The following is a 21488-nucleotide window of genomic DNA, read 5'->3' as shown; positions in this document are numbered from 1 at the left end:
TGTCCCCACAGAGCTCCCCAGCAGTCCACCAGCTCAGTTCACCTTCAGACCCCTCCCCCCACCTCCACCCCCTCCCCACGCGTGCACATGTGCCCGCCCAGCCCCTCACGCTCACGTTTCTGAGGCACTGCAGAGGAACACCCTGCCGGCTCGGAGCCAGGCGATGGACGGAGATCCCACTCAGCCGGCCGACAGAGACAGAGGCCAGCTCCACAACAGCTGGGCCCTCAACAGCAACATCCCCCTGGAGACCAGGTAGGCCTCGGCACCTCCACTCTCACCTGCCTAGTAATGGGGTCAGTGCAGTGTGGCAGACACCATAACAGCTCTGTGGCCATACTTTCCCCAGTATTGAGTCATGCAGGTCTCTTGGTCTCTTTCCCTCCGTGTTCTTAATCACCGTGACACTGCAGTACCAGTAACTTGGATCCACAAAATAGCGCTAGCTTTGAGAAAAGTCGATTGAATGGATATGTTGTTGGCCTAAGTTAAGTGTTGCAGAGAAGACCCCTGTGACTTCAGTCACAGACCTCTCAGACTTCTTTAATGATTCACACTTGATAGAGATGAATCATGGTGTACATTTATAATGAGGGGTTGGTGGTGCATAACTAAATCACATTGCTTTGATGAGATTCAGGGCTAAGGCTTTTGAGAAGTGAAGTGGTGTCTAAATCCAAATAACATAAATAGATGCATTGTTAACTGAACATATTCAAGATCAAGGCCTTTCCAAACCTTTTCACAGCAAAAGCCTGTTCACAATTAGCGTTTAAAGAAATGTATCAGATGTTAATATAAAAATTGCTGCTGTAGTTGTAAAAGAAAGGTTGTCTACAACTGACTAGGTGTTTGCATAGCCACACATGACAATTCATGAAACAACAACTTTTTTGGAAGTGTATCCATTCATCCCAAAGAGGGTTTTTCATTTTTAAACGGACATCCAAAGAGAAAACCACTTCAAGCGGTCACCCTTTATGAACGGGCTTGTCTTCTTGTGATCACTTCCCCAGAATTTTAAACTGTGTCTGTCTCTGCCGGGCTAGATCATTTGTGTGAATTCCAAGCTTCCAAAATGTGACCTTTATCCCTTTTAGCGTAAGAATTATCTTTGTCCTGCATTAAAACTAGTCTGCCAGATGAGATCATTTGTTTATTTTTCTTCTATTTGGTCTGGTAGATTATGGGAGATGAAAGCAGTTGAAACAGAACCGACTGTGACAGGTTAGTAGCTAGACCAAAGATTGTCTATTATATTGACAAGATAGACACGTGACCGCTCTAACAATGGAAATACATGTCCTTAAAGATGGAAGGCAGGCGGGAAGACCAAGATCAGGTGGGAACATTCTAGCCAATGAGAGGGCAGATACGCATGTGAACAGGCCAGAGAGATAGATCGAGGACTCATCTTTGTGTCTGTGCCATTATAGCATCTGTGACGGCATTGGCAGCACCGTTGGGGCTATCTCCATTTAAAAGTAGCCAATTTTCTTCTTCTTCATTGGCTAATTGCTTCCAACTCATAGGAATTACCACCCAATTGACTACTTTAAAATGGTGGAAGCCCTCATTGGTAATGTCCAGGGCTAAAACGAGCTATATCCATGATGAGTCTTCTATCTATCTCTATGACCACAGGCACAACGCTGATATAAAGTCGTTGACTAAATTCTACATACGCACTTATATCAGTGGATTCGTAACAACCTAACCATTATGAAACTTCTATTTGATCAAATAAGCCTCACGTAGCAGTTAGCAATTACATTTTGATGACCAAATTCGACCCTCTCATTGACCTCCATACAAAAATTCCTCACTTCGTGGCCTTATTTTCTTGAGCTGAGTAAAACCTCTCGCTTCGCCTCTTCCTCTCTGGCTACACTCTTAATTGATAGGAAGAAACGATGGCTGCCAACAGCTGTCAGATCAAAGGTGAAAATACAGAAATACAACATTTCAATCCATTAGATTTACTGTAATGGAGAAAGTCATTGTGGGTAGTTCAGAGGTTGAAAAACTCTATTATTAACTTAAAATGAGTTGAGCTCTCTATATGCTTCTTTCATTTTCATGCTTAGAAAATGGCAAATTCAATTACTGTACACCACAAGCAACCAGGTAAATCTTCCCCTCTTCATTTGATGTGGAACACAAAACCAATCAAAGAATTTCCCGCTTGTTATTAATGACAAGCTTTGTTTGGCTTTGTATGGAGGAAAGGGGTTTAACATGCAAAGAGAGACCACTATGACAGGAAAACTATGGAAAAGTAAATTAATCATATGAAGTTGAGAGCCTTTGTCAAGATTGACAATTATGCTGTCTGCTTTTTGAGATTGTTTTTTATTTAAAGGGTTGTCTGTGAAATGTGAAATGAGTCGCTGGCCTATTTTTCTATTTCCCATTTGTTTGGTAAACCCAACAGTGCTTGGTGCTTCATAAATGTCTTGTAAATTGAAAATAAGCAATCCTATCAGAGGTAAACAACTTCTTTTTGTTGACTAAAATAAGTTGACATGTCGTCTTGAGAAAAGAATGAAGCATGGGGTAGCAGCATCAGTAGGGAGAACACTACATCAAAGAAGCTATCTGAATTCACAAGTTAAAGGATTTGATGTTCGGGGTATGTTTTCCAAAAACAAATGAAATCACCAAAAAGGTGTAACATGTTATTTACATAAAACAATATATTTGGTTGTAAAAAAAAGAAAGCTTCTCCTTTAATTGAGTTTCCCAGCCATTGTGGGTAGATTCAGTGGACTGAAGCAATCAAATGAATGGATGCAGGAGCTCCATGGTTGATAATACCTCCTCAAGGAAGCCATTACTCAATTGGCATGAGAGGGTGTTAGTAAGAGACTAGAAAACAAGGGCCTACCTTAGGCATGTTTTCTCCCCCACGCTTTGTGTTCAAAACATCCATAACGTCTCATAGGTGTATGTAATGTACAACAGTGACAATAATGACAAATGAACACAATTAGGTTTGCAGGAGGGGTAGTGGTACTTGAACATCTTAAATTTGATGGAGTAGGTAAATCCTCCCTCCCTTATGGTAGATCTCATTGACTGTGCTCATTTAGGCCCCAAACTTATGTAGAGGTCACCCACTCTGCATAGAAGATGAGAAAGTCACCATGCCTGATGTGGCTATGTGCTGACTTTCTGTTCTCACCTAAATGAACCTTGTTGATTAACCTGTGGTCGATATTCAACCTAATACAATGCCAGCATTCATGTAGATCAGCAGATTGCTATCCAATACCTCCTCTTGGCCTTGTTTATCTCACCATTGTCAATTGTAATGAGATTAAAAGTTTGATGTGATGGCCAGATATCAATAACACCACCACGTTTGATATTTTGTCTTTACATTTAGAAAATTGTAACAACTGGTATTACTGCACATTTGCTGTACAGGCTGTGTGATGTGGTGTTGACATAGTTGTAACACTTTGCTCTTGCCTTCGCCCAAATAAACCAAAATACTGAATATTTATCATATTTTTGTTGATTTCAGATTTCTGTGTTGTCAATTCTCACCGGCAGACGTTACCAATTATGCATAGCTGCCTTCCAATTAACACTGTATACTGTAGCGTGTGTTTTTCAGACTGCTGAAATGACTAGAAATGAGGTGCTCTGGATCACCCACCTCCACAAACACCTTCAGATTGATATTATGAAGAAACGCTCCCTATGACATCTGGCCAACGCACATAGAGGGATACTGTACCTTCACAAAATGGCGGTTTAACATAAGATACTACCTCATCAATAGAAAAGACAACAGAAGAAAAGTAATCAATTGTAAAGATCAGTGATCAAGAGTGATCCTCAGATCATCATTACAGGAGTCTTGGGGGGGAAACAAGTATTTTAATGATCCAATTTCATAGTTCCTCCTCCTGAGCACCTTCCTCAAAGCAACAAAAAGTATGAGATGAAAGCAGTTAATTTCTTTTGTCTAAATGACATCAGCCGAGTCGATGCACTGTTGAGAACACAAAGACACTGATGATATGGCACTGACACAACATCAATGCAATTCCAGATTTCTGTCACATCAGCATAATGACCATATTCAAGACCACAAGCATATTCCTCCTAATTTCTTTCAATTACACAAAGACAGGAATTGATTGGTCCTCTATTGACTGTTTTTTTGCTCTTAATAATGCATTTTTCAAGTGTCAGCTACAGCACTACAACAGAACAGTGACTCACTATCCCAGACAGTCTTGAGCTCAGTGCTGTTCTGATCCAAACTGGATGTCTGCTGTCCATGACTGAACGATACACTTCAGTCAGTTTTCATGAGTGTTTCTGCAGACCGTGAGGAGGATTACCCAACACCACAGGATGCTGTGTTTGCAGTGGCTTGGACAACAAAAACAAACATGTCTCAGATAACTTTATCCCTTTGTGAACCATACTTAAACTTAATTACGCTGTCTACGAAAATTGGCCCAGCAATTAAGCCCTGTGATATAATCTTCTATAAAACTGACCTTTGTACTCTCCCATCTTTAATTGGGCACATTAAAGATAGCGGCTAATGGTATTAAAACCTTTTCTAATTAAGGACCTGAGCAATGAGGGTTATTTTCCCCCCTTGTGTTCTTCTGTTCCGCTGGTCGGTCTATTCCCTCCCTGTACACTGCCGCCTACAGCTTGTTAGATAAAGGCAGTGGTTCCAAGGTCAAGTTCACAGTGAAGAGGAATTGGCCACCCTTCAGCATTAGCATAAATCAATGTAAGCACAGCATTCAGCATCACTGTCAGCTGTAAGAATTTAATAATAAATGTCTTAGACTCTCCCTCTCTCTCTCCCTCTCCCTCTCTCTCTCCCTCTCCCTCCCCTTTTACCTCTCCCTCGCTCTCTCTCTCTCTTTCTCCCTCTCTCTCTCTCTCTCTCTCTTTCTCCCTCCCTCTCTCTCTCTCTATCTTTCCCTCTCCCTCTCCCTCTCCCTCTCTCTCTCTCTCTCTCTCTCTATCTCTCTCTCTCTCTCTCTCTATCCCTCTCTCTCTCTCTCCCTATCCCTCTCTCTCTCGCCCTCTCCCTCTCCCTCTCCCTCTCTCTCTCTCTCTCTCTCTCTCTCTCTCTCTCTCTCTCTCTCTCTCTCTCTCTCTCTCTCTCTCTCTCTCTCTCTCTCTCTCTCTCTCTCTCTCTCTCTCTCTCTCTCTCTCTCTCTCTCTCAGGAGTGTACATATTAAGCCAGTTTGCCTGTTGGGAGCATTCATTAATTAGATTTAGGATGTATATCATTTGGCCAGGAAGGGAAATGGGATTGCATTTTGAGATTTGATTTTAATGATGTGCATTTCTAGCAGTTTACCAATAACTTAGAAGTACACAAGTAACTAACAGAAGTATATTCTGTTTTGTATTCTATTTAAGTACTATGCAGATGGAAAGGGTATTAATCTATGCATATTTATTCATGTCATATCTACACCATTTTTTATTGGTGCACAAAGGTGTAAATGTTCACACATAAGTGTTTAACAATGAAATAGTAATGTATGGTAATGTGCTATGTTGTATATATTCTCATTAATGTCAACCTCTTCTGTTGGTGTGTTGCAGGCATTTCCTGTTTAAACATGGCTCAGGCTCCTCTGCCCTGTTCAGCGCTGCCAGTCAGAACTACCCTCTGACATCTAACACAGTATACTCCCCACCCCCACGGCCCCTACCCAGGAGCACCTTCTCCAGACCCATGTTCACCTTCAACAAGCCCTACAAGTGCTGCAACTGGAAATGCACTGCCTTAAGCGCCACCGCTATCACCGTAACCCTCGCTCTTTTGCTCACATACGTCATTGGTAAGTTGGGTATTTCTCCCTATCTATATTTATTTAACAATTCAGTAAAGTAAAAAAGCATAACATTTCCATGTGGAGGGATTTCAGTGCCAACAGAAACTATATTTGAATTCAATATTTTTGAATATGTATTTTAGATTTTGAATTTAATATTTTTTAATGTGTAATGCACAAATGTAATATTTGAATTAGTAAATTGAACTTGTATTTCATAATTTGAAACTGAATTAAATTAATATTGCATTCAGTTTTTAAATGAAATGTAAATTTAAGTGAATACTCAAATTCAACATTTATTTATTCAGTTTAAATATGGTGCATATTGCATTAATTGTCTGTGTATCAAGTTTACAAACTATAATTTAAAGTTGACCAAAGTTTCATATATTTAACTTCTCAGATGCATTCAGATTCAGTTTTAAAATTCAGATCTCTAAATTCAGATTCAAAACCAGAGACATCCTGGTACTTTTACAGCAAGGAATGGTAGAAGATAGTATTTTTTAAATTTAACTAGGCAAGTCAGTTAAGAACAACTTCTTATTTACAATGACGACCTACCCCGGCCAAACCTGAACGACGCTGGGCCAATTGTGCGATGCCCTACGGGACTTCCAAACACAGCCAGATGTGATGCAGCCTGGATTCAAACCAGGGACGCCTCTTGCACTGAGATGCAGGGCCTTAGACCGCTGCGCCACTCGGGAGCCGAGAGAACAGATAGAATCAAATGCCCTTTGTGTTAATCAGGTTTCTGGAGGTTTCTGAAGCCAATGTGGCATGTTGAATTCATTTTCTTCTCATGAATTTGGCTCTAGCGTTTGAACCGTTTGAGCTATTATGACCCCATTCCCAAAAGCTAAGACACTCTGGAACATGGTCGTGCTTCTGTTCCCGTCTATGATGCTCACAGGACGCACAGGAGACCTGAAGACGTGTTAGTTTGACATGTGTTGGTTTGTGTTAGACATGTATTAGTTTCAAGCCTCCTGCAAGGGTACTCATTATAAGGGTAACTGACTGGGTTAAGACTTTGTTAGCTTCTGAGCTAAAGCCTAAGTTCTGTTACTTGGATGGGTCTCGAGGAGGAGGTCAAAGTTGGGTGAAGTGTAACACAGGTGGTTCGGGGAACACGCTTACATGATGAGTAACTTGTCAGAGACCTGAAAAGTGACATTGTCTAGTGCACTGGAGGCCTGGGTTAGAACCCGATCAGTCAAACTAACACGTCTTCAGGTCTCAGGCAAGGTCGCATGTATGAGGTCAAAAGGGGGTGAAATAGAACTAAGGTCCACGCTCTTTTGATGAGTAACCTTGCTGGAGACTTGAAGACTTGTGTTAGCTACCCGAACTCATCCCTATAGGCTTCAGCTAAGTGGGCTCTAATACAGTCTTGTAACATGCAGTAGATCAGGTTTAAACCCAGTCAGTCATAAGAGAAAGATTAAATAGGGAGTGGAAAAGCTATCCTTGGAAGGGCTATGACAGGGCTATTCAACTATATTCTTATGGGGGCCAAATTGTGTTTTTTGTCACACTCCCTTCTAATGTGTCTAATGTTCCAGAGGGTCTTAGCTTTCAGGAACGGGGTCATAATAGCTTAGAGCCCAAACGATTCAAACGCAAAAATTCATAGGAAGAAAATGAATTCTACATGCCACATTGGTTTCAGAAACTGGCAGAAACCTGATTAACATGGAGATTATTTGAATCTATCTGTTTTCGTCTACCATTCCTTGCTGGCAAAGTACCTGGATGTTGTCTCTGGTTTTGAATCTATCTGTTTTCTTCTACCATTCCTTGCTGGCAAAGTACCTGGATGTCGTCTCTGGTTTTGAATCTATCTGTTTTCTTCTACCATTCCTTGCTGGCAAAGTACCTGGATGTTGTCTCTGGTTTTGAATCTATCTGTTTTCGTCTACCATTCCTTGCTGGCAAAGTACCTGGATGTCGTCTCTGGTTTTGAATCTGAATTTAGAGAACCACATTTGAAAACTGAATCTGAATACTTCTGAGAAGTTGAATATATGAAACTTTGGTAAACTTGAAATTGTAATTTGTAAACAAAGACAATGAATGCAATATCTACCATATTGACAATGAGTATATAAATATATAATTTTAATATTAAATTAAATTGAAATTGAATTTTAGAACATGTGATTCAATTTGACCATTACAAATGCAAAAATATATAATTTAAATTCAATATCTTCATACAAATTCAAAAATATTGAATCCATATACAGATACTGTTGGCACTGAAATCGCTCTAGATTTCCACTTGTATTTACTTTCTTTATTGTCTCATTCTCCAACTATTTCCCAGTGTCATTCTTATTTTATTTCATGCACTAGGATGAATGGATAGTTTAGTTGAAAATCCATCCAAAAGTTGTTTGTGAGTCTGTAAGATACAGGAAGCAAACATTCCTTAACTTCTATCTGATGGTAATTATTTCCACGGTTTTTAAACACATTGAACATGTACTGGTCGTTGGATTTGTATCATCATGTAACTTTGGTATTGTAACTGTCATATTGGTTGTGTTCTTGTCCTTTATAACTGTAAACAACAGTATTTGGACAAGAGACATACAGAAAAGGATAGGGTGACTGTTGCATAACACTTTACATTAGGTAGCTATTGTCCAGCCTTTATTCTACAGTATGAAAGGATGTCATGTAGCAGGTAGGCACTCCAGTAGAGATAGTTATTTATACTTCCCACTGTTTCCTAGAAGAAGAAAATACAAAAACAGATCCATACCAAAGTGGTAATGTAAGTAGGCCTACTCCATAACTACATGGACTTACTAGTGTACATTAAGTACGATGTAGTTGCTGTACATATGATACTGTACATATGATATTACACTGGTAGTTAATCTATATGGCCTCTATAATGTCAATTATAGATACATATTGATAGTATTTCATTAAGAGAAAGTGTTACTTTGTTGCAACCTTGTTTTCATCAGTATCCATTTTAGATTCAGATATCAATGAGGTCATATTGCCTACTATTTTCACTAAGATTATCAATAAACCTAGTGTTCAGAGAGGAACAACAGATTGATTGTTTAAGGTCCGTAGCCATGAGTATGATGTCTAAGGCATTGTCTTTCAGTCTGGCATAGTGTTGTCTCTAGGACTGACTGATATTAATATGAGAGCATTGTAACCTTCATGTGCCATGGCTGTGGATGGCTCTGACCCAGAGACGTCTGTGTGTTTTTCCTAATTGAGATGATGCCCTTAAGCTTCCAACACTAGATCGATAAAGATCTTAGGAAATGCAACACAGAGCAAGATGGAAGACTTTAGACCTCCAATTTTGATCCTCAGACCTGCAATTTACTAAACTGCATGACCGTGCATGAACACCCCTTTAATAAGGCCATTTCAAAGGTAGCCATCATTCCGTTGTGTGCAGGCGAGGGATAGGGATTGTAAATCCTCCGCTGTCTAACAAACGTTGACTGCATCTTAACAGCTCTCTGCTTTATTATTCATTTGTCTACTATAAATGCTACATTACCAATTTTGAATTGACCAAAAAATCTATGTGGCTACGGTAGTAGGCTACATGAATAAAATGCTGATGACATTCCTGAGTTTGAAATACAGTTGCAAACAGCTTTGAAATTAGCTGCAGCTAAGCAGCTAAATGTTCATTCCCTCTAGTTATTAGGCACTCAGTCCAAATCGTAAATGAACAGATGTACTGTCATCACAAATAATGTTGGTTTTGTAAATAAAAATGTCAAATAAATAACAAAGGTGGAAAATCTATTACACACAAGTCTCTCCTCGGGGGTGACACATCACAAATCTCAATGAACATGGAAGGTACCAGTCATCACAAATCACAGATTTGTGTCAAGGCTCTCTCTGTGCCTTGACACAGGCCTTTATGGCTTTGCTTGATGTCACCATTGGTGTGATCAACCCTGCTATTTATTTATCTACTGTATTTACTCTATCTGTTTTGGTTCATGCTAGTCTGGACCCCAGAATAGACATTACCATGGCATTTTGCTGTAGTTGCAGCAGGACCTCAGGGGCTGGCTGGAGCAGCCAGTTGTAACATTTGCATTGCAGCGATTTGCTGTGCGTGCATCCATCTCTTCAAACATGTTTTCAATGGACAGTATTTGTCTTCATAAGACTCCATCAAAAGCACATGTATGCACATTTAGCCATATCAGAAGTAGAATGTATCATACTGTGTAACTGATTTGCAAATCGTTGTGATGTGTTCCAATTCTAGCACAACAACAAAGGAAACACACTGGCGCATGGGAAGGGCACGTTCCATTTTATTCTCCACTTGCGGAAGTTCTCTTTCAAATAACTAAACAAACTTTTCTGATGAGAATGCATTGCTGTTTGTGTAGAGCATCCTTGAAACTCCAGGAGGTGGTGGGGCCAGTGAAAGGTTAAGATGTAAGGACAATCTGCGTTTGACACTTTGTAGACCCCCCACCATACAGCTATTTTGACTCCACACAACACAAGAAGAGGAATGCCTCAAAGACAACGGTGACATGTCATTGTGTCATACTTAGAGGAGGCGCACAAGCCCCAGGGCGATGAATGAATGATGAAAATGTTATGGAGAGGCAGAAATAGAAGAACATGCAGGCATACTGCTGATATAGCACGGTAAGCCACACTGTCTGACTTCGACTGGGAGTAAGTACCAACTACTCCATTCTCCTCAGAAACACTCTTCATTCACTAAGGGGACAACCTGGTGCTAATTAAAATGCTCCAAAATGTCACCCACATACCCAGAGGTGATATAAGCTGAACAGGAAGTTACATTTGCCTGTTTTCAAAGTCAGAACGCTGTCAACACAGGAAGGATCAATGTCTCCCCTGCCACCTCCACCACCTCCTTCACCCCTTCCTCTCTCCTCCTCCATCTCTGTGATTGAGTAGTCCCACAGCGGTTCTTTCAACTGCAACACTTCACCTGCAAAATGACTGCCAATTAATTACTTTTCCAATTATGTTTATTAGTGCAATAACTTCTAAGCAATAAAAATCCTCTACCTTTTGAGGAGTTTTTTGGTATTGAGTAAAAGAAAAGCCTTAATGAAGTTTAGATATCTCTCTCCAATGTTTATTGAAAGGCTGTGACTCAGAGAGGAGAACAATATTCCTTGGAGAAAATTAAATGTTTAGATTTTTTCAGTTCATTAGGGCACTGTAAAGGATACCTGTCAGCTGTGGTATTGGTTTAACAGACGGAAAAGTGTTAGGATCAATAAGACTGAGTAATGTCAAAGTGTCCGAGTCAGAGTCTCTGTGAAAGGGAACCGGGCAGCCAAGGAATTTATGATTCCAGGCGACTTGCCTTGAAGGTAGCAGACCTTTCATGCCTCATTGTGATCGTATTGATCGATCCATTTTCTCTTCAGTCTCTCATTAGTATGCTGGTCGTGGCTCTATAAACCAAACAATGCCCTTTTTGAAGAGAGCGGAGGCTGGGGTGCAGGGGGCAGGCAGTGAATTATTTCACCCAGTACAGGGAAGTTTAGATCAAGTGCCAGTCTTTACTGGAACTGGCACCTCTCCTGAAGCTCAGAATGGACTTTGAGCATAGTAGCTGTGGGAGTAATACCAAAAGCACTGGTATTAGGAAGTATCTTTTCCCCATACTCAACCATGGTTAATGAACCTCTTCCTGTTATTGGCCAACAATAGAGAGCGTAAGGTAGGCAGAGGCTATGTGTCATACTGAAACATGCTCTAGTAATGATCAACATAATAATCAATCTGCCATGATAGTGTGTTTTTGCCACAATGCCCGCCATCTCTCTCTTACTCTCTCTCTGTCTCTCTTTCTCTAGTGCCTCTTCTATTCTTAAAGAGCTGATTGGCTCTTTTTCAGTCCCTTAGAGAACACCTTTTTAACAGTACAAAGTGTCACCCGTCTGCATACTGGCAGCCATTTTGACAAAGAGCCAAGTATGACTTACCTTTCATGTTTTGTCCTCTGGTGCCACTGTGCCAATGTGAGGTCTCACCTGACTAAGCAGGCCTTTACTTTCAGATGACTTGCTGCTAGTGTTACAGTAGGTGACTGTGTCCCATATCTTTAATGCAACTCTATTGCAATATTCCATCGTTTAAATTATGGGGGCAGAACAATTTTCGCTTCTGGTGCCTTCAGAAAGTATTCACACCCCTTGACTTTTTCCACACTTTGTTGTGTTACAAAGTGTTATTAAAATTGAATTAATTGTAATTTTTTGTTAACAATCTACACAAAATACAAAATATAAAAATTACGGAAAATAAAACACTAATAAATATTGATTTAGATAAGTATTCAACTCCCAAAGTCAATACATGTTAGAATCAAATTTGGCAGTGATTACAGCTGTGAGTCTTTCTGGGTCAGTCTCCAAGAGCTTTGCACACCAGGATTGTACAATATTTTCCCATTATTCTTTAAAAGATTAGTCACAATCTGTCAGTTGATTGTTGATCATTGCTAGACAGCCATTTTCTAGTCTTGCCATAGCTTTTCAAGCTGATTTAAGTCAAAACTGTCGTTCTGTCCCTGAACAAGGCAGTTAACCCACTGTTCCTAGGCCGTCATTGAAAATAAGAATTTGTTCTTAACTGACCTAGTTAAATAAAGGTAAAATATTTTTTTTTTATATCTGTAACTAAGCCACTCAGAAACATTCAGTGTTGTCTTGGTAAGCATATCCAGTGTTTATTTGGCCTTGTGTTTTAGGAAAGTGTCCTGCTGGAAGGTGAATTTGTCTCCCAGTGTCTGTTAGAAAGCAGACTGGACCAAGTTTTCCTCTAGGATTTTGCCTGTGCTTAGCTGTATTCCGTTTCTTTTTATCCTAAAAAACTCCCTAGTCCTTGCCGATGACAAGCATACCAATAACATGATGCAGCCACCACCATGCTTGAAAATATAAAGAGTGGTACTTAGTGATGTGTTGTGTTGGATTTTCCCCAAACATAATGTTTGTATTCAGGACAAGGGTGCCTGTATCTTTGTAGTGACTGGGTGTATTGATACACCATCCAAAGTGTAATTAATAACTTCACCATGCTTAAAGGGATATTCAATGTCTGCTGGGATTTTTTACCAATAGGTGCCCTTCTTTTTTTTGAACCATCGGAAAACCTACCTGGTCTCTGTGGTTGAATCTCTGCTTGAAATGTGATGCTCAACTGATTACAACAATTACAGATAATTGTATGTGTGGGGTACAGAGATGGGGTAGTCATTCAAAAATCATGTTAAACACTATTTTTGCACACATAGTGAGTCCATGCAACTTATTATGTGACTTGTTAAACACATTTTTACTCCTGAACTTATTTATGCTTGCCATAACAATAGGGTTGAATACTTATTGACTCAAGACATTTCAGCTTTTCATTTAAAAAAATTTAATTTGTAAAGATTGCTAAGAATATAATTCCACTTTGACATTATGGGGTATTGTGTATAGGTCAGTGACACAACATTTAAATGTAAATCAATTTTAAATTCAGGCTGTAACACAACAAAACATGGAGAAAGTCAAGGGGTGTGAATACTTTCTGAAGACACTGTGCCATCACAACAGTATTTCTGTATCATTAATATTAATTAATTGATTGATAATTTGTAAGATGGTAGTTGTTGTAAAGCTAGTTAGTACTAGAAATTACTACTGTAGTACCAAATATGTAATTGTAAGTTACTTTACCCAGCTTGAACTATTACTACTGCAACATCTCAGTAGTACCACGACTAGTAGTCCTACTATTAACGTGCGAGCTAATATGATGTGGGAGGCAGCCAGTTCCATGTGGTGCAATGCTTTCAGTCTGTGAACTGAACTGCATTTAGGAAAATCCTCCTTGGATTCCCGATCTGTGGAAACAAGAGTGGTGTTGGATCCTACACATCCAGCCACCTGCTGAGAATCCAATCCAGCGCTTGCTCTTCATTACCCCTCCCAAAAGTCTTCCCACAGAACTCTGCAGGGCACCAATACATAGTAATGCAAACTGATGCCCCCAGTAATCTCACTATCACATGGATAAAGCCCTGATTTGTAGCTACTTTAACTAGGTGGGGGCCTAGTGTTGTAGGTCAACTATGGAACATAACCTAATTTTGCCCTCCAAACACTCAGTTCATGTGTTGTGATTTAGTTATTTCTGGGCACATTCACTGACTAGTTTACAGCATTGCCTGGAGGGCCTTTCAGGGGGCAGGTGCTCAAAATGTACAACTGTTTCTTCTTTTTGTGTGTGTGTGTGTGTGTAGGCCTATTTGTTTCTGCAACAACACGCTCACTCATCATCACAAATTGTAAGCAAGCTAGTTACAGTGCCTCCTAAAGACATGATTGACATCGGGAAAAGAGGGTGTGCTATCAGCCAATCATTGATGTTGAGGTTTGATGTAAATCTCTAGTTAGCTAGCTCGATGTCTTTTACTCTGTCTTTCTGCCTCTCTCTGCTGCGCTTAGCCAACAAGACCGAATATTGATGATGTAGGCTATATCAAGTGTTAAGTATTCATTCAATGGTATGCTGCTGTGGCAGTACTGTTGATATTTAAACGAGGTAGCTAGCAACACTCGACCGGTGACCGCATCTCTCAAGCCATGTATGTTTGGATACCGGAGGCACGCAATCTCCGTACAGGACAGATCAGCAGGCGCAACCAACGGACTGGCATGTGCTCTGCACAGATAGAGATAGAGCCCTATTGGTTTCCATTTCAAGTTTTAATGTCACATGCACAAGTACATTAAAATGCCATTCTTGCGAGCCCTAAACCCAACAATGCAGTAATCCGTAACAATGTAGCACTAAAAATGACATAAGGTAGAACAAAAACACACGAGAAATAGAAATAAGACGTAAGAAGAACACAAGAAAGTAAGTAAGCTTAACAAGGTCAGTTCCAATACCATATTTACAATGTGCGAGGGTTACTGGATCAATAAAGGTAGATATGTATAGGGGTATGGCGCCTAGGCATCAGAATATATGATAAACAGAGTAGCAACAGCGTGTATGATGTGTGTGTGTGTGTGTGTGTGTGTGTGTGTGTGTGTGTGTGTGTGTGTGTGTGTGTGTGTGTGTGTGTGTGTGTGTGTGTGTGTGTGTGTGTGTGTGTGTGTGTGTGTGTGTGTGTGAGCAAATGACGTGTGCTCGTGTGCATGCTTGTGCGTGTGCGTGTATGCTTTTGTGTGTGTGTTGGAGTGTCAGTGTGCGTGAGTGTGTAGAGTCCTGTGAGTGTGTAGAGTCCTGTGAGTGTGCATAGAAAAGGTGCAAAACAAATACAAGGGTCAAACAGCCATTTTTTTTGCTGGTTGCCTGTCAAATGATAACAGCTATGGATGAAACGTAATTTACTTTATGCCTCTAAATTGGAATTAGACTCATTATAAATGTGTGGCGTAAAGGCCTGAAGGTGCAAGTAGCTATTTAGGTTTGTGGTCCATTAAAGGGCACATCTCATACTATCATGTCTTCGTGGGGAATACTGACTTGAGCTCTAAAATGTGCATGTTTTACTCCAGACCTAATCGTTTTGGATCATGTTGTTGAGAATACAGGGTGAACTTGGTTGATTCATAATTCTGATTTCCATTTATTTTCCTGTAGAGCAAAAACAATTGTCTGGGGATTATTATTTATTTTTATTAGCAACAAGATGATCATAATGTGATTATACAGTTTGACCTGAATTAATTAACAAGTTACAAGACAATAGTTCAATGTGGCTTAATAAGGAGGACACTGCAGTTGCCTCCTGAGCCAAACATTCTCACTCTTTCTTATTTAGAGAGAACATCTAATCAAATGTTCTCTTCCTCATTATTGGTAAACCCCAAACAAAACTCTTATCTGTTATTGAGGCGATATGTTTCTCTCTCAATTTCATTACAACTTTACAGCTGTCTGTTTCTCGGGTCTACCCAAGTAGAGGACAAGGGTTTAATCTAATTCTTCCCTCTAAACGGCATAATCAGAATATGCATTATACATTTTAAAAGCAGATAGCATCAATTATTCCTCCACTGACTATGTAAAACAGATGCAAATTCGCGTGAACTACTTTCAGTCTAATTAGGCTTTCCCACTCAGCTGTCTGCAAAAACCAAATAACATTTCAACAGGCATTCTTTAAGACCTTCCCCCAATATGACTGCCCTAGCTGCGCTTTAAAGACAGATGAAAAAGAGAACACTTTGAAGTGATCAGGGGTGAATTACATTGATCTGAGTATCTAAATGCTGCACTAGTGAGGGGACGGCTGTTATGCAGGGCAGCACCTTTCTCAAATACAATGTCTGTCTCCACCATGTCTAATCAGTGCAGAGGAGTCCTGCTGGGTTTGGGATTGGTTAAGGCTCATGAGTCAGGTGGTATACAAAGTAGTTAACTGCTGCTTATCCCGCTCTCCTCCCTCCTTTTGGTTGTTACGTGTTTGTGTTTTCCTCTGAAATTAGTTAGTGCATATCTCTGTCTGTGTTTCGCCTTTGTTCACCTTTGTTTAACCACTCCTACTTTGTTATGGGGCGTTGTGTTGTTGTGGATCGTAATGCAGTGATTAGCCTATTGCAGATTGAGAAACCATGAGGTGTGATGTGTTTGTCAAGTACACGATTTTCTGGATCTTTTTTAAATATTTAAATAGCTTCCAAATTATCTCAGAAAATATTTTCCATAATAGATTTGAATGTGTATCCTGCCAGTGGGTTACTGGCTCTGCCATTCTTAGAAATGCTCTCTGGATTACTGGGAAAGGAACTACATAACGTAAGGAATCTCTGTTTTGACGCATGCCCCCTCTTGGAAACGAGGAGCCAAACATTGTGGCGGTGGAATTCGATTTTCAGAATCTTTCGCAATTAATTCCATTCCGTAGTCTCACGTTAAATAAATATTTAATTTTGACCATATTGGTTTTCTTTAATCCATTACTTAGAAAGTCACATACTTTATCCTCCCTTTCTTTGGAGATTAGACAGCTACTTATCAATATTCCATTAAATAGATTTCATGAACCTCATATTGTAACCTACCACTCTTATATCTAGTAAAAAAAAGTATACATTTTTATTTGTTTAATTACATTGGAATGTAGTAGATGAAATGTCAGCGAAGTTGTCATGAATGACAGGAGAAAAATTGCTTTACGGTTTTGTAATAATCATAGGAGCAGCAGGCTGTCTTACAAACAGTATGTTAGTGTGTCTCTCTCCTAGCACTAATGACTAGTCCTCTGTCAAATAACTACAATTGTAATATACAGCCAAAGTGCAGGAACCCTGTAGCACATCCACACTGTAGTTAGTTACTGTTTGCTGCAGACAGGTTTAATCAGATGTCTTACTCTTAGGTTTTGAATGATTAATGTCCTGAGTTTCTCTTTCTAGCACTAATCCTCCCGCCCCATGCTAAAACATGGCTCTCCCCTACAGCAGTGCACTTGTTTGGGCTGACCTGGCACCTGCAGCCAGCAGATGGGCAGCTCTATGAGAATGGACTCAGCAAACTGGACAGAGACTCAGAGAGCATAGACATAACCTTCACGCCCTTCGGTCTGCCCGGCCTCAACAACACCAACAAAGGTAAGTGGTGGTGGGCAAAGATTGATGTTATGAAGCCTCCAGGTTTTGATTCACATTGTCAGACCACACAACAAAAGCTAGAGCAAGGGGCGAATCATGCTCTCTCTCCTCCTATTTGTCTTCCTCTGTGTTTAAATAAGAAACCTGTTGTTTCATAACCAGCGTGTTGGATGCAATATGTTTCGGTAGGGAGAATGATTTCCTTCTTGTGCGATGTTTATTGCGGGTCAGATAAAAGAGCCAGTAGGAAGGTGGGTGGGTGACGCACAGGGCAGCCTCGAGTTAAAACGCCTCATGTGTTCACAGGTCATCCTCGAGTTAAAACGCCTCATGTGTTCACAGGGCATTGCCTCCACGATAAATATCTGATTATATACATTTCCCACTTCCGAAAAATAAAAAATAAACTCATAGAATCATCGAGATAGAGATATAGCATTATTCCAATAACACCAGACCAACCCTGGGGTCCCAAATACCGCAGACGTACAATTCCATTGCAGCAATGAGTGAAATAATTCAGTTCCATTCCACATAATTCAATTCCATTTCTATAAGCACGTGAACCAGAAAATGTTCTCTGCAACTAGGGCAATGTTGAAGAGTAGATTAAAATCAAATCATTTATGAAAATATTGGATTGCCCCTGCATAAGCACATAATGGATCTCAGTAAAAGCTTGGTGTCTGAGTTTCAATATTCCCATATCATAGCCCTCTGACACATCCATCCTTTCTCCTCAAAGGGGAGGAATAGGAAAATACAGGTAGGACTGCTAGATTGAGACAGTATATAAGGCTGTGTACACTCTGTGGCTAGTACAATGTAGCGCAGCTGTGCTGGGTTACATTAGCATGCATTGACTATGAAGTAATCATGAGGAGCTTCATGTGCAGTTAATTAAAGTAAGAGAGTGTGGATTAATCCCCTAGCAGGCTACAGCCCACAGCGTCATCCTTAACTCTTTCAGACCAGAGGTCCTCCAGCAAGTTCCACTTCTGAACCTCCCTGTTCTACGAAACAAATTAGAACGACGTGGCAATTTATCCACTTTAGGCCTTTACCTTAGTATACAGAATTACAGAATTATTATGTGTATTTTTTATCGTACTTATCTTTCATTGGCATTTCTCACTTGTAGTTCTGGGAATTTTAGAGCTTCAGACTTTTTTTTATTGGACCTTCCCATATGATGTGTTGGCCCAGTCCCTATAACTGAGCCTCTGTATTTGGTCTAAGTATGTAAATTTTCTTTAGAATAGCAATCAGATTTGTATTTTTATTTAACTTTTTTTTATTTATATCCCACCCCCCGTCCCCTCAGGAGGCCTTTTGCTTTTTGGTGGGCCGTCATTGTAAATAAGAATTTGTTCTTAACTGGCTTGCCTAGTTAAATAAAGGTTAAATAAAATAAAAAATATTATTATCAGCATAGATCTGATGGATGAAAGGGAATAGAATAGTCTCAATCAACTGACAGACCCAACTATTAAAATCTTGTTCTATTCAGCTGTCCAATTGTGAGGGAAAATTATAACTAATTGAAAAGACGGTTTCATTTCATTGTAAATAGATTACTGGAATAATTGTTTTATCAGGGTAACCCTTAGGCTATGAGAATTAATTTGCTTGTATGCCAGACTATTTTGAAGCGCTTTTCTAATTTACCACCCCCCCACCCTCTGAACCCAGTTTAACTGACAGGTGAGATGGCCTGCAGGAGAGGCACCAGCTAGATAGGCCTTCATTACCCTGTAATGAGTTCTGTGGTGGCAGTGGCACAGACCAAACACCACCTCTCCTAAACAGCGTAACACAGCAGCTATACACAGTGATTGAGTTAGTAAATGATTTCTGGTAGCACAAAGTAACACTGCCATTACCTTGTCCACCTGCTCCAGTCTGGTGGTGTTTTCTTGACAAAAAATGGTCTCCGTTTCTATGATAACCAAACCAATCTTTTTCACAAGGTTGTCGAGACTAATGTGTGACCAATCCATGTCATCGATGTCTAGACATGTATGTGTATTTAGATGGTTTTAAAAAAACACATTTAAATCAAGTAAAAACACATTTAAAAACATGTGGTTTCCAGAGCTCTGTACATTGAGTAATGTGAAGATAAGAGAAACACCAAACAGATAGAATTACACACTTAGAACAAAGGGTTCCCAAAGGGTTCTTCAGCTGTCCCCATGGGGAACCCTTTTTGGTTCCAGGTACAACCCTTTTTGATTCCAGGTACAACCCTTTTTGGTTACATGTAGAACCCTCTGCATGGAACTCAAAAGAGTTCTACCTGAAACCAAAAGGGTTCTTCAAGGGTTCTCCTATGGGGACAGCCGAATAACTCTTTAAGGTTCTAGATAGCACCTTTTTTCTAAGAGCGTAGCTTAATGTGTACAGTAGAGCTGAACTGATCTCATGTTACCCGCCAGGAGAGAGAGAATCAATAATGTGACACCCTGGTGTGTTGGCGTACCTGCCAGAGAGCAGACACCAGGGGTTACCAGCACAGAGTAATTAGATCACACCTGGATGTGGGAGGTGTTTGCTCAAGCATCCGGTAGCTCGCTGGTCTTCTCCTTCCTCACCATAGTATAACACCATATTAGATACGGTTGTTTTTCCTTTCTGTTCACAGTTGTGTAGCACCAGTTTGAACAGATGCAGGGTTTCATCTGACAATGAGGATAGAACGTTTCCTAAAAGGACCGAGGAGGATTTATTAGTCGAGGCAATGAAATGAAACGGATTAAAGTCTGCCTGTATTTTCTCTCATTATCTGATAGAGGCAGAGGGAGAGCCAATATCTAGGTGCAGCAACGAACGTTGTTCTCATTTGTGTTTATACCCATTTGTGCATTTATTTTCATTTGGTGCAAATTCTCTCTCTGTGTGTGTGTGTGTGTGTGTGTGTGTGTGTGTGTGTGTGTGTGTGTGTGTGTGTGTGTGTGTGTGTGTGTGTGTGTGTGTGTGTGTGTGTGTGTGTGTGTGTGTGTGTGTGTGTGTGTGTGTGTGTGTGTGTGTGTGTGTGTGTGTGTGTGTGTGTGTGTGTGTGTGTGTGTGTGTGTGTGTGTGTGTGTGTGTGTGTGTGTGTGTGTGTGTGTGTGCGTGTGTGCGTGTGTGTGTGTGTGTGTTTACACCATATAGATAAGGAGCTATTCCAGAGGGGGAAAGCGATAGACCGAGGGGAGGTGGACATTGGTACCCAGGTGATGCAGGTCATTCCCCCAGGTCTGTTCTGGCGTTTCCACATCACCATCCACCACCCAGAGTATGTCAAGTTCAACGTCTCCCTGGCACGGGACGCCCTCTTGGGTATCTATGGACGGAGGAACATCCCCCCTACACACACACAGGTACTGTACCCCCTACCTACCTCATACACACAAGAGCACTACACCCACTCCCATGAAAAACAGCCATACTGTAGACTATTATGTATTCCCACTCCTACATACGCAATGACTGAAACCCCCCAATACACACACAAATAACTAAATTAACACCTGGTTCATCTACACACATGCACAGATACACACCCACACATGCACAGATACACACCAACCTCGATGCTAATGAGTGCACCCCAGTCCCTACGCACAACTACCTTTCCTCCATCCCTCTGTCATCCTTCCGTCTCACTCTTCATCCACATGGAAACCCACGATAAAACGCTGGACCAGGCAGATGCTGTGCCTCTATGTCAAGTTTGATCACTTCACCAATCAGTGAATTAGCTACAGTACTGTTGGCTACATACAGTACCAGTACTTTTGTCAAATTCATAATGAGCTTCAATGTATGTAGTTTATTGTTATGGAATGAATGCAATTAAGGAAATATCTAGTGGAACTAATGTGATGTCAGTAAAATGCCTAAACTCCCCAATCACTGCGTGTTACCAAAGATATTACCTAAGATTAACAGTTCCAATCATTCAAGAAATTGGGATCTGTCGTAATTCAATTAAAAACTCCTTATTTATGGCTCATTTGTATACTCATTTGCATATGTAGGTGC

At 40.4% G+C, this 21488-nt stretch overlaps 1 protein-coding gene across 3 annotated transcripts in view; it reads left to right on the top strand.

Annotated features, from left to right (window-relative positions):
- LOC129868591 (teneurin-1-like) overlaps window positions 1-21488 on the top strand; it is a 180426-nt gene that overhangs the window by 94860 nt on the left and 64078 nt on the right. For 2 of the 3 annotated variants that reach the window (XM_055942708.1, XM_055942706.1), the window contains exons 4-7: window positions 12-255; window positions 5600-5838; window positions 17313-17462; window positions 20616-20824. In XM_055942708.1, coding sequence (XP_055798683.1) covers window positions 12-255; window positions 5600-5838; window positions 17313-17462; window positions 20616-20824 — 842 coding nt within the window. The remainder of the gene's footprint in view (window positions 1-11; window positions 256-5599; window positions 5839-17312; window positions 17463-20615; window positions 20825-21488) is intronic. The other variant, XM_055942709.1, reaches the window with a different exon arrangement.

The sequence above is a fragment of the Salvelinus fontinalis genome, chromosome 13 (genome assembly GCF_029448725.1).
Source record: "Salvelinus fontinalis isolate EN_2023a chromosome 13, ASM2944872v1, whole genome shotgun sequence".
Taxonomy (NCBI): Eukaryota; Metazoa; Chordata; class Actinopteri; order Salmoniformes; family Salmonidae; genus Salvelinus; species Salvelinus fontinalis.
Note: the sequence above shows the minus strand (reverse complement) of the source record. Positions and strands in the feature narration are given on the sequence as shown.